The 14,201-nt window shown below is 33.7% G+C and overlaps 1 protein-coding gene across 1 annotated transcript; it reads left to right on the top strand.

The window, feature by feature from the left end:
* Positions 1 to 89: 89 nt before the first annotated feature.
* Positions 90 to 3,291, top strand: Clbn (Nuclear export mediator factor NEMF homolog Clbn). Its single transcript, XM_073967282.1, has one exon. The coding sequence runs from the start codon at positions 261 to 263 to the stop codon at positions 3,234 to 3,236; it is 2,976 nt and encodes a 991-aa protein (XP_073823383.1). The 5' UTR covers positions 90 to 260; the 3' UTR covers positions 3,237 to 3,291.
* Positions 3,292 to 14,201: the final 10,910 nt, after the last annotated feature.

The following is a 14,201-nucleotide window of genomic DNA, read 5'->3' as shown; positions in this document are numbered from 1 at the left end:
TTCTCTATGAGGATTTATTGGACGTATACGCAATGGAATTGACATTTGAAATCCAGTGGAATTTTTAAATCTGATTATATGACCATTCCTGAATATTCATAAAGAACTAATGGTATCCATTCACTTTGCATATCCAAACAGCCGAAAAGAAGAAGACTCAAATAGATTTTTTGTGTCGTGTCGGTGTGTCGTATTTATAGGAATTTACTTTTCTTCTACATTGTTCATTTAATATATAGTATTACAAATTGTGAAAAGAAATGAAACTACGATTTAATTCGTTCGACATAGTATGTGGCGTCACGGAGCTCCAATGTTTAGTGGGGCTGCGTGTCAACCAAATCTATGACATCGACAACAAAACGTTCCTAATTCGTTTTCAAGGCGGTGGAGAAACTAAAAAAGTGCTGCTTTTAGAATCTGGCATTCGTTTCCACACGACGTCCTTTGAATGGCCCAAGAATATGGCACCCTCAGGATTCAGCATGAAATTGAGAAAACATTTGAAGAACAAACGACTGGAGCAATTCTCACAAGTTGGCACTGATCGTATTGTGGACCTTGTATTCGGAACTGGCGAAGCGTCTTATCACATTATATTGGAACTCTATGATAGAGGCAACATTATATTGACAGATCATGAAATGAAAATATTGTACATATTGCGTTCGCATCAAGAGGGAGAAGAACGTTTTGCTATTCGTGAAACATATCCTATTGGTAGAGTTAAGAAAGAGAATCCCCTCCCAAGTAAGGAGGAACTGAAAGAAATGGTTTCATCTTCGGCTCCATGTCATAATTTAAAAAATATGGTCATGTCAGTAATAGATTGTGGTCCCGCTTTAGCAGATCATATCCTAATAAAACATCAACTGGAGAATTGCTCTATCGGAACTGCAGATGACAAGAGCGAAGAAGCTGGAGAGCAGAAAAAGTCGAAGAAAAATAAGAACAAACGTGAAGCTGCTAAACAAGTTAACAGTAAGCCATTTGATATGGAAACAGATTTACCCAAGCTTATGGAGGCCCTTACTGAGGGTTATGAATTGATGCAAAATGCTCGACAAAACGTTAGTAAGGGCTACATTGTTCAAAGAAAAGTAGAGAAACCTACAACCGAAGAGGGGGCTGAGGTGGAACATTTTTATCAAAATATTGAATATCATCCTATGCCGTTATGCCAATATGAAGGAGATCCCGTGGCTACCTTTGACACGTTTATGTTGGCCGTTGATGAGTTTTATTCCACACTGGAAGGTCAGAAAATCGACATGAAAACCTTGCAACAGGAAAAGGAAGCTTTGAAAAAATTGTCCAATGTTAAACTCGACCATGCTAAGCGTCTGGAAAATCTGACCAAAGCCCAGGAAGTCGACAAGCAAAAAGCCGAATTGATAACTGCCAATCAAGTTCTAGTGGACAACGCTATACTGGCCATACGTTCCGCCATAGCTAACCAAATGTCTTGGCCTGATATACATGAGTTAGTCAAGGCTGCCCAAGCCAGTGACCCGACCGCAGCTGCAATCAAACAACTAAAACTTGAAATCAATCACATCACTTTAAAACTTAGTGACCCCTATGGAAATGGCGAAGATGACGACGATGAGAATACAATGCCAACCTTGTTAGTTGATGTCGATTTAGCCTTATCAGCTTGGGCGAATGCTCGCAAATACTATGACCTGAAAAGGACAGCAGCGGAGAAGGAGAAAAAGACCATTGATGCCTCACAGAAAGCTTTGAAGTCGGCCGAAAGAAAGACTCAACAGACCTTGAAAGATGTTCGCACTATTTCGACCATATCGAAAGCCCGCAAGGTATATTGGTTTGAGAAATTCTATTGGTTCATAAGTTCGGAAAATTATTTGGTTATTGGTGGGCGAGATGCCCAGCAAAACGAACTTATTGTCAAGAGATATATGCGTCCCACTGATATTTACGTACATGCTGAAATTCAAGGTGCCTCAAGTGTCGTCGTTCGCAATCCAAGCGGTGGAGATGTTCCTCCCAAGACTCTCATTGAAGCAGGAACCATGGCTATTTCATATAGTGTTGCCTGGGACGCAAAGGTTGTGACTAATGCTTATTGGGTGCGTAGTGATCAAGTAAGCAAAACAGCACCTACTGGCGAATACCTTGGAACTGGTAGTTTTATGATACGCGGCAAGAAAAATTTCTTACCCTCTTGCCATCTAATTATGGGACTTACTTTGTTGTTCAAGTTGGAGGATAGCTTTATTGAAAAGCATCGTGGGGAACGAAAGGTGCGTACATTCGAGGAAGAACGAGAGCAAGCCGAGCATCATATAACAACAGAAAATGAAAAGCTTGAAGATGTGGAAGAGGTAGAATTGGAACTTGAAGAGGAAGATGAAAGTTCCCATTCAGAATTTCCTGATATTCAAGTCAAAGTGGAGCATGATACAGGTCGTATTACAATAAACAAAGAAGATAAATCAAACATAAGTGAAGAGAAAACAGGAAAAGAAAAAGCTGCTTCCAATGATCCAAAGGAGGAGGTGGAGGAAGAAGAGGCAACAATCATTGCAGCTGTTCCAACTCGTAAAAAACAACAAATGAATGCTAAGAAACGCAAAGAAGAGAAGGAACGAAAAACTCAACAACAGCAAGTGCAAGCACAATCTTCAGAATCTGGAGAAAACCGTAACAACCAGGCCAAACGTGGTCAAAAGGGAAAACTTAAGAAAATCAAATCCAAATACAAGGATCAAGACGAAGAAGAACGTCAATTGCGTATGGAGATTCTTAAATCAGCTGGCAAGAAAACTAATGCTGCAACAGCCGATCCTAAGTTAGAGGAATGTGCTATAGCTTTGAAAAATACAAAACCCAAACAACAATCCTTCGAACCAAAATCTACGCAGGAAAACAATGACGATGATGATGGAGATGACAAAAATACAGGTGCTGATGTCGACATGATTGATTCGTTAACAGGACAGCCCTATGAGGATGATGAATTACTATTTGTTATACCAATGATTGCACCGTATCAGTCAATACAGAATTACAAATATAAAGTAAAGCTGACACCAGGCACTGGAAAACGTGGCCGTGCCGCTAAAACGGCTTTAACAATGTTCGGAAAGGATAAGATGTGTACCAATCGCGAAAAAGATTTACTTAAGAGTATAAAAGAGGAGGCCTTAGCACGCAATATACCGGGCAAAGTTAAATTATCTGCACCACAATTACAAAAGTTCAAGAAATGAAATCCAATTTCACTTGTTACAAATGAAGAATGTAAATAAATTATGTTTGTAAATACGTTGTTTTGTTTCTTAATTTACTTATCCCTAGATATGATCAATAATAGGTCAGATCCATGTTATAAGTAAACGAAAACGAATCCCTAAAACGTCAAAATTACTAAACACAAAAGCAACAAGTGGGTTTGTTTATAATACATTATTAGAGCATTTCATAAAAAACGCGAAAAATGAATGAAGTGTCAGAGTTTCACCACATAATCGAATTGTGGATATGATGAAATGATTGTTTCAATGCAAAGCTGACGAATATCTTCCATACAAATGTTCTAAAAATAAATTTAAAAATCATAGAATTCGATTACTTTTAACACCGATTGTGTATATAATTTTGAAGTTTAAGGAACACTCGAAAGAAAAAATTCAAACTGTCAGAATTTCTTCCATACAAATGTTCTAAAAACAAATTTAACGAGTAAGAATAGCGTTAAGTTCGGCCGAGCCGAACTTGTTACACCCTCCACCACGAGCTGTATTGAAGTAAAATGGAACAAAATACAGAAATTCGGTAGGTACCTTTCTATGGGAGCTATATGATGGCGTGAACCTATACCAACAAATTTTAGGTGGAACGATTTTTTATATCCTCAACGAAGACGAATTACCAAATTTCAAACATTTTGGTGGCATACAAAAGCTAAAACCTTCAAAATACCGAATATCGGTAGGTACCGTTCTATGGGGGCTATATGAAGGCGTGAACCTATATCAACAAATTTCAGCTGGAAAGTTCTATACACCCAACGATAACTAAATACCAAATTTCAGCCATTTCGGTGGGATAATGAAGATAGAACCTCCAAAATACCGAATATCGGGAGGTACAGTCCTATGGGGGCTATATACATAAATGCGTGGACTTATACCAACAAATTTCAGGTGGAAAGTTTTATACACCCATCGATAACTAAATACCAAATTTCAGCCATTTTTAATTAAGATAAAACCTTAAAAATCTCCGGGATAATTAAGCTAAAACCTTAAAAATACCGAAAATCGGGTTAATGTTGTCTTCATTGCTTTCATTGGCAGCCTGTTTTGGTCATATGGACCAATTAAGGTATGTCATAGGGCAAATATGTACCGCCTTGGACCCTAAATACACAATTTCAACAGTAAAGCACAGAGGAGACTCTGTTGTGGTATGGCGTTGTATGAGTGCTTCCGGTGTAGGAAATCGTGTCTTTATCGAAGGAATTAAGGATGAGATGTATTATTTAAACATTATGAAAGGGTAATTTGAAATTTTGGCGCTGAAAAATGGGATTTGGGACAACATTCCAATTTTATCAATATATGAACCCGAGCACAAATCACATATTTTCATTTCATTTCATTTCATTTCATTTATTTCATACATAGTAATGCATAAGCTAAACATAGCCAACATAATTTACATTACAATATACTTAACCATTTAAATAGCAACTACTATAACAATATTAAATTCGTAATACAAAATTAATTATAAACCTAAAAACAATGCAAAAGGCATAAATAGTGGTTCCCCAAATATTTTTCCAAAGTGGATGCTATGTAACTGTCCAAAAGTGATTCAAACACCTCCCCGATCCCCGGATTTGAATCCTATAGATAATTTATAGAATATTTTGGAGACAAATACAGTTTGTCAAGTAATTGTTTTCGAACCAAGAAAACTAACATTTTTCTGTATTAATTTATGAAAAATTACTGATAATTGGGATAAAAATGTCGGGTTTTTTGCAAAAAAATAGTTGGTAGACTTATTAAAGACAAGATAGGATGTATAAATAAAAAATTGACCCACGTAGTCCAACAAAAAATAACGAAAATCCACAACTACATATAATTCAAGCTGTCAAATAAATGTTTTCGAAAATTAATGGAGGTTCCAAAATAACCCATATTTTTGGTAAATTCTTGAAAATCATGGCATTTTATGAATGTTATTCTTAAAAAGAGTTAACTACTAACAAGTATCAACAATATTATGCATAGAATATCCCTCCTAGGAGGGTTACCATACGGACCAAGGGAATACCAGGTCATATTACATGTAAACAGGGTCCTATAGGTCTTATACCGGGAATATCTGAAAACTAAGGCGTTTTATGAGTTTTTTTAGTTCACCAGGGTGGACTGCCATCAATTATAATAAATATTACCTACAGAATAATTAAATCAGGGGGGTTGCCAGATCTACTAAAAGGTGACAGGTTATATATACAGTAAATCAGGCCACCTGAATCCATAACCAGGGCTTAAAATTTGTTTATTTAACTCAAATTAAATTAAGGGATAAGGGCATTCTCCAACATAAACCAAAATACGACATAAAAGTACCAAAATCGCTATGAAATGCATATATAAGATATTGTCAGTCTATGGTGATTTTTAATAGACCTCCGATTTCAAATGTTTATAGCGAATTCAGAGGAATTCTCTAAGTTTTTTTTGCTTCCATGCTAACACTGAAGCATTATTTACCCATAAACATAATTTTTCCCTTAAAAATGTACTACAGTAGTACTGCAGAGTACGCGAAATGTGTCCTATAGGTCGAAGTATGCATTTCTGAAAATTGTCGAAACCTTTACCCCATACATTTCTAAGTAATATTGGTTTCCTACTGCGATATTTCCGAATGTTTAGTGAAATGCCATTATCTCTCAATTAATTTTAAGTAAAAAAACAAACTTTGGTGTCCTGTTTCGGGGCCCAGGTGGCCTCGTTCACTGTTTATATAACCTGGTACCTTTTTAGTCGATCTGGAAACCCTTCTGATCTAATTATGCTGTAGGTAATATTTATTGTATTTGATGGCAGTCCATCCTCGTGAACTAGAAAACTCATAAAACGTCTTAGTTTTCAAATATTCCCGGTTTAAGACCTATAGGACCCTGATCATGTAATATGACCTGGTACTCCCTTGGTCCATGTGGTAACCCTCCTAGTAGAAATATCCTATGCCTAATATTGTTGATACTTGTTAGTAGTTAACCCTTTTTAAGAATAACATTCATAAAATGTCATGATTTTCAAGAATTTACCAAAAATATGGGATATTTCGGAACTTCACTACTTGCATTACATGTAGTTATTGTTTTTCGTTACTTTTTGTTGGACTACTTGGGTTAATTTTTTATTTATTCATACTATCTTGTCTTAAATAAGTCGACCAACTATTTTTCGCAAAAACCCCGACATTTTTATCACAATTATTAGTCATTTTTCATAAATTAATACAGAAAAATTTTAGTTTTCTTGGTTCGAAAACAATTACTTGACAAACTGTATAAAAAATCGTAACATCTTAAGCATAGGAACCCTGAAAAGTGCCTTGTAAGAAGAATGGGGAAAAATTCCGATATCTTGCCCCGAAAACTTAGTTAAATCTCTGTCAAAAAGGATAAAAGCTGTAAAGGATAACAAAGGATGTCATACCAAGGGCTGAAACCATAAAAAATCCTTTTTGTTTCATGAAACTGTTAGAGTGCATACTTTTCACTGTGAGGTAGAAATCATGTTGTTTAACCATTTTTATTTTTTTTTATCTAAATTTCGTTAATTTTATTTTATTATATTTAAGACACTAATGTAAAAATATAAAAAGGAATGCAATCGCTATCATTAACCAATTCATAGCAATCGCAGTTTTAATGAAAGAAACTGAAGTGGATACTTTTGACTGTGATTCACTGTAGTTCGGGAACGGAAAAATGGAAAATACGTAAAAAAAACTGGACAAATGTCAAAGTCGGCGTACCAGCCAATTAGACGCCGGCAACCACGTTACTATTTTTTACACGCTCAAATTTGTCGAGTAAAAAATTTTTAAAGAGAACGTAATTCAGCGCCATTTTTGTTTAGAGAGAAGTGAACATTTACTGCTTTTCTTGTGTACGGGAACGGTTTTTCGGGTAAAATGTGTAAAAGTCGTAAAAATAGTTGAAATTTTTAGTTCTGGAACAAAGCTATATTCAATAATTTGAAATAATTGTCACTGAAGTTGTTTGTTTACCCAATAGTCCAATCCAAGGCATATTTCTAGAAGGTAGAAGTGACAATCAGCTGTATTCTTACTGTTTTTGTAAATTTATGGTATGTTCCAGTACTGCAAGAATCTACTAATTTTTGCTATATTTTTCGATAACATAAAGGAAAAAATGTTATCGTAGTAAAAAATAGTAGCTTCTTGCAGGTTCTGGAACAGAGCATTAATTTTCAAAATGTAATAGGGTCTACTCAAGAAATTTGAAACATCGAAATTTGTTACCGTAAAATACTGTTTCTCTTCCTAAACGTGTAATAAAAATTACCTACGACAGTTCTGAATGCTTTATATTTACATTGTAATTCAAATTTGTTCTATTTTGGAGGATTTTCAAAATGTATTTATGTTTTCCTGAGAAAAAATTTGGAACGACCATATTATTCAATATTTTCTTTGACAATAAATTTTCAATAACAACCATGTTGTTTTTGTAAATTTGTTATGGGTACTTTACACGATATGTTTTTTACATATGTATGCGTTGTCACTTTGCATATACATTTTGTATATAAAAAGTGGCAACTCATATGTAAAAAACATATCGTGTAAAGTACCTATTAGTTGTTGTAATTCATGCATATACCTTCTATGAATTTACCTTGGTCCAATAGACCTTAATACCCCGTTTATATATAACCGGATTTAACAAACCGACAGGGTTTTAAATGTCAATTCCATTGCTTATATTTCAAACATATTCTTATAAAGAAGGTTAACCCTGCAAACAGCACTAATATAAGCAGCATATAAATTCACAAATCTCCGGCCGAAGGCAGGATATTTAAAAAATGTACAATTTAAAGAAAAAAAAAATTAGCTGAGCGACTCACCTCAACTTGCTCCCTGAAGTTTACTGAGTGATTATTGCTGGAAAAGTTATCGTTTTGACCCATGGTTCAATTAAAAAGGTTAGTTTATACGGCGTTTATATTATAGTTTTTTGCAGGGTTAACCTTCTTTATGAGGATTTGTTTGAAGTATATACAATGGAAATGACATTTGAAACCCAGACCCACTGGGTTAACCTTGTTATATATAAACGGCTTATTAAACTTGTTCTTTCGAGTGTTCCTAAAACTTCAAAATTATATACACAATCCATGGCAGAACTAACAGGTAGTGGTATCACACCAGCTGATCGAATATGAAAAGCCAAAAACCTTTATAAAAAAATATTTTTATTGTAATTTCCCCAACAACATAAAGAAAGTTTTGGCATAACATATTCAAAATTTTACGATGCCACTACCATCGTTTGTTTTGTTCGTTTTGTTTTCAAATTTGCAAATTTTTTTATTTCCTTTCCGCATACGAAATATTTGTTTATTTTTAACAAAATAATAAATAATAGCTGTGTCTGGTTACCCTAAAATTTGTAACAATTTGTACCAATTGTTGCTGGAAGTCGTCTGTTAACACAAAAAACCAGCAAAAGAGAGCGATTCGAGAGAGACATTTTGACAGTTCTTTCACTGAGAGCTTGCAAATTCTTGCTAGACAAATTTCTTCTAGCAAGCACTTGCAAGCTCTTCTTCTTCCTGAAAACAATCAATCAGCCGTTTTTAGTTTTTTGTTGATTTATGTTTGTGAACATTAAAAACAATTTTATTGTGGAAATAACATAGTCTAATTGTATTGTTTTATGGAGAACAAATTTGTAAAGTGGAAAAATACTTTTTTGTTTCATTTTCTTTTTTATTTTTAGTAAAATACGTGTTTGCTTCCTTTGTTGGCGGACAAATTGTTCTGTTTTGGCAAGTTAGCTGATTGCTTGCTGGTTTTTGCTGGGAGGTGTCTGTTTACTTTTTACAATTTTCTAGCAAAAGAGAATAAAAACCCCTTACTCTCTGAGAAAGTTCTTGCTGGACAATTCTTGCTGGGAAAGTAACCAGACAGACTTAATATTTATATATTAATTATTATATTTTCAGATGCCATCAAGAAAGAAATGCTGCATTCCAGCATGCAAAAGCAAGGAGAGGTGTTGGCCAACCGGCAATAATTACCTAAGATTTCATTCTATTAGGCCTGGATTGATTGCGATATTGCAACAATATGGGCAGCAATACAAATTTTAAAAAATAATTTAAATATGCTTTCTGCATTTCCACCCAAATGCGATTTCAAAAAATATTTATATTGCCATCTGCAGCCAGTGCCGTCATTCACAATAATGAAGTCGAAGTAAACTACAACCTTCCAGCTGAAATGACCTCTGCTGATTCAGCTACAGCTGCAGTTGAATCTACAGCCAGAACAGTGTCGTCGTCCACAACAGTGACGACTACGATGATAGCGATGATTAGAGTTGTACAATCTAGTTCATTTGAAAGATCTAGTTCAATAGCTCAGCTCTTTTAACTGAACTAGTTCAGTAATCTAGTTCATAGTTCACTACCCAGTTCAATCATTCGGATCAGAATCGCTCACGGGCTCTTAATCGTTCGCTTGATGAAAACACATACACACACCAAATAGGAACAAACATTAAAATAGTATAATTAAACTACAAAAATATTACATTTAGATATTTTTATTCCATTCATAAAGAAAGACTATGTTTGCATTAAGTTTAGAAAACACGTCCTTCGGAAAAAATTGTAATAAGAATTTTAAGTGGCTGGAAAAAAATCCTATGTTGTGTGTGTGTGTGTAGAAATTATCACTAAGAAAAAACTTTGTGAATGTTTCTTTTTATTTTTTTTCCTTTTTTCTATCCAAAAACAAGACACATTGAATTGGTAATAGATTCGATATATTGAGATATGTTTTGTCAAAAATGTTCTTTATGTAGAAATTACTTTTATTACAATGGGGGTTGACACTTCACATTGATCCAAAACATAAACAAAACTCATTACATTACGAAGGAATCACTTAGGACAGATGACGGCGTCACTTTATTCATATGTGAATGACAGGCTGAACTAGATTGTGAATCGTTCGTTCGTCGATCTTTCGGTCGGCGCTCAGTGAGCTATTGAACTATAATGAACTATATAGACTGATCTAGTTCATACGCTCTTTTCACTGAATCGTTCAATTGAACTAGTTCGTTCATGAACTATACAACTCTAGCGATGATGTTGTGGAAGTAGAAATAAATGAATCATACTATCATCGCGATGATGACAACGACGAACGTTCATGTACTGAAATGTGGATAGATATACTTACTGGAAAATCAAGTTACCCATATTCGCCCAGGGAAATAAAATTTTTAATGACGAAACTATTAGTTTCAAATAAAAGTTATAAAATGGAGGAACTATTATTTAGTTACCCACCCACAGACTACATAGAACTGTATTTACCAGACAGTCCAATGGACTTTGAAGAAAGTACAAAATCTATTATTCGTCAATATTTCGATAACAAACCACCAGCAGAAAAACAATGCATTCTTTCCTTCGACGGACTGAAGGCAAGCGATGACGGTTACAGATATGTAGTATATGCTTTTCTGTTGAGTGGTTTGGTTTGGGATTGGCATATTTTGGTAGGGGTGGCAGCAAAACCAAATTATACCGTTGACAATATAAGGTGCATGCTTGATCAAATTTTTGCAGCAGTATCAAGCATTAGTCTCACAATAGTTCTGGTTACATGCGACGCGGATTCAATACACATGCAACTATTGTACCCATTAAGGGTAAAACGCATATTCTTCGAAGCGGTTCCAGGATATAACTTCATGTGGGCTATTGATGTTATGCATTTGTTATGCAATTTGACATATGATTTTATCAGAAACAAATTATATTTTATGAATCAAAGCCCAACTACAGCTATGTACATCAAAACAAAATATAAAATGCAGGCATCGTACGCATACGAAACTTTCAAATTGGAAAATCTACACTTAAGTATATACAATAATAACACTGTAGAAACTCTTGCGGCCAGAAGATCAACAGATGATCTATAGTGCACCATCGATTTAGTATCCGGCATGATTCCACTTATGCGTTTATTGCAACATGAGGGGAACATGTCCTTAAATGAAAAAAATTGTATAATAGATACATTTTGTAATTTCCTAGAAGAATTACAATATTCACAAAAAATGTATTAATTTCAACCATAAAGGCATGGAAAGTGTTATTGCAGCAATATGGAAATATTTCCTTACTAAAATGTAATACGCATAGCACAATTGAAACATTTTTTTGGAGAAATCAGAAAACGCTATATTAACACACCTACTGTAAACAACATGCTTTTGGTCTGTTCCTTTACTTTTGAAAGTTGTAAAACCGGCAAAAGTAGTATAAGTTGTAAACTGCACTCATATAAATTGTATGGTGTCTGAAGTAAAGGAACGCTTTTCGAGTAAAAAGTGGTAAAACTTGAAGATTCTTGAACGTAAAGGAACAGAGCTTTTATGTTAAGTCGCGTTCTGATGCATCCATAGCATGCAGTAGAGTTGTACAATCTAGTTCATTTGAAAGATCTAGTTCAATAGCTCAGCTCTTTTAACTGAACTAGTTCAGTAATCTAGTTCATAGTTCACTACCCAGTTCAATCATTCGGATCAGAATCGCTCACGGGCTCTTAATCGTTCGCTTGATGAAAACACATACACACACCAAATAGGAACAAACATTAAAATAGTATAATTAAACTACAAAAATATTACATTTAGATATTTTTATTCCATTCATAAAGAAAGACTATGTTTGTATTAAGTTTAGAAAACACGTCCTTCGGAAAAAATTGTAATAAGAATTTTAAGTGGCTGGAAAAAAATCCTATGTTGTGTGTGTGTGTGTAGAAATTATCACTAAGAAAAAACTTTGTGAATGTTTCTTTTTATTTTTTTTCCTTTTTTCTATCCAAAAACAAGACACATTGAATTGGTAATAGATTCGATATATTGAGATATGTTTTGTCAAAAATGTTCTTTATGTAGAAATTACTTTTATTACAATGGGGGTTGACACTTCACATTGATCCAAAACATAAACAAAACTCATTACATTACGAAGGAATCACTTAGGACAGATGACGGCGTCACTTTATTCATATGTGAATGACAGGCTGAACTAGATTGTGAATCGTTCGTTCGTCGATCTTTCGGTCGGCGCTCAGTGAGCTATTGAACTATAATGAACTATATAGACTGATCTAGTTCATACGCTCTTTTCACTGAATCGTTCAATTGAACTAGTTCGTTCATGAACTATACAACTCTAGCATGCAGTGGTGAAGTCAATAATGTTTGGTTTACATTCGGCGTCTTTTCGTGATTTCGAAGGCGTTTCGTGATTTCGCGCGGAATCATGCAAAATTTATCATGATTTCGCATACAAAAATGAAATCATCTCATTTCCTGATTTCAGCGAAATCAACATCGAAATCACACTACACATGATGTACAACCTTGTTTTTGCCTAAAAAAGTACCAAAAGTTGCAACACTTTTCAAGTATGTCCCGGTCCACACTAGCGTGAATTTCATTAAAAAATTTCATGAAATAAGGTGTTGTTAAATCGAATTCCCCACTATAGCAATTTTATGATTTTACTTTACTATGGAGGTCGATCTAGAGACGCATAATTTCATGCAATTTTTTCAATGAAATCACTCTAGTGTGGACCGGGACTATCACAATAAACAAGGTGGATGTGCGAATTGATGAAACAACAAATTTTAGTATCAAAATTTGTAAACAAGGTGAAAAATATTAAATAACTTTCTTACAATGCTATTTTTCATTGTGTTCCCGTACTTTTTTAATGGTAATTTTAGAAAATAGATCTAGTTGTAAAAAATTTCTCCCCCATACAAATTTCCTAAAAATGCGCAAACGGGAAATGACGGAAATTGCAAAAACTCCAGCAAAAAAAGCATAAATACATTTTGAAAATCCTCTAAAATAGAACAAATTTGAATCAAAATGTAAATATAAAGCATTCAGAACTGTCGTAGGTCATTTTTTTACACGTCTACGATGAAAAGTAGTATTTTATGGTAGCAAATTTCGAAATTTCAAATTTCATGAGTAGACCCTATTATATTTTGAAAACTAATTTTACAAAAAAGTAAGAATACAGCTGATTGTCACTTCTACCTTATATAAATATACCTTGCTTTTATCTATCAAAATTTATTATTATGATGTCTCAACTATAAAATCATTATTTATTTTTTGGTACTATACACAATTGATATGATATATAGATAATTTTACGATAATTTTTTAAATAAAGTTGTAAAGTTCTGTATTGTCGAATATTTTTGATGTTTAATTCAATTTACAACAACTTGTTTTGAAAATTCATGTTCAATCAGCTGCGCATATGCATCTACCTTGATCATTGTCATATGTTTGAAATCAACAAAAAATTAGTGTAAACAACGGGGTGTATTTCAGGATTTCGTGAAATCCAATGGATTTTGGAGCGCAAGTGTAAACTTGGCATAATGATTTATTTTGGAGGGATGAAAAATTTCCACATTAATAAGTTGTAATATAACACAAAAATGTCTTGAAAATTTTGCACTGTGTAATTATAATTTAAGTTATAGTACGTTTATACATAACCAGATTTGACAAACCCACTGGGTTTCAAATGTCAATTCCATTGCTTATATTTCAAGAAGAAGGTTAACCCTGCAAAAATCTATAATATAAACATGGCCTTAGTAATTTAAGTTAGTAATATAATTTCATTTATTTATTTAATAATAATTAATATTAATGATAATAATTAATATTATGAATAGAATATATATATATATTGAATTCAAAGAATAATTAATTTTTTTTTAAATTATTTTCTTAATAAAAAACATTGTTTAATAAATAAAGTTGTTGAGATCGAAAGAATATTTTTGTAATTATTTTCATAATGAACATCCTTTTTTAA

This window comes from Musca autumnalis, unplaced genomic scaffold (genome assembly GCF_047663935.1).
Source record: "Musca autumnalis isolate F117 unplaced genomic scaffold, ASM4766393v1 scaffold_1, whole genome shotgun sequence".
In the NCBI taxonomy this organism is placed as follows: Eukaryota; Metazoa; Arthropoda; class Insecta; order Diptera; family Muscidae; genus Musca; species Musca autumnalis.
The sequence above is the reverse complement of the archived record's forward strand: the minus strand, read 5'-3'. Positions and strand labels throughout refer to the sequence as shown.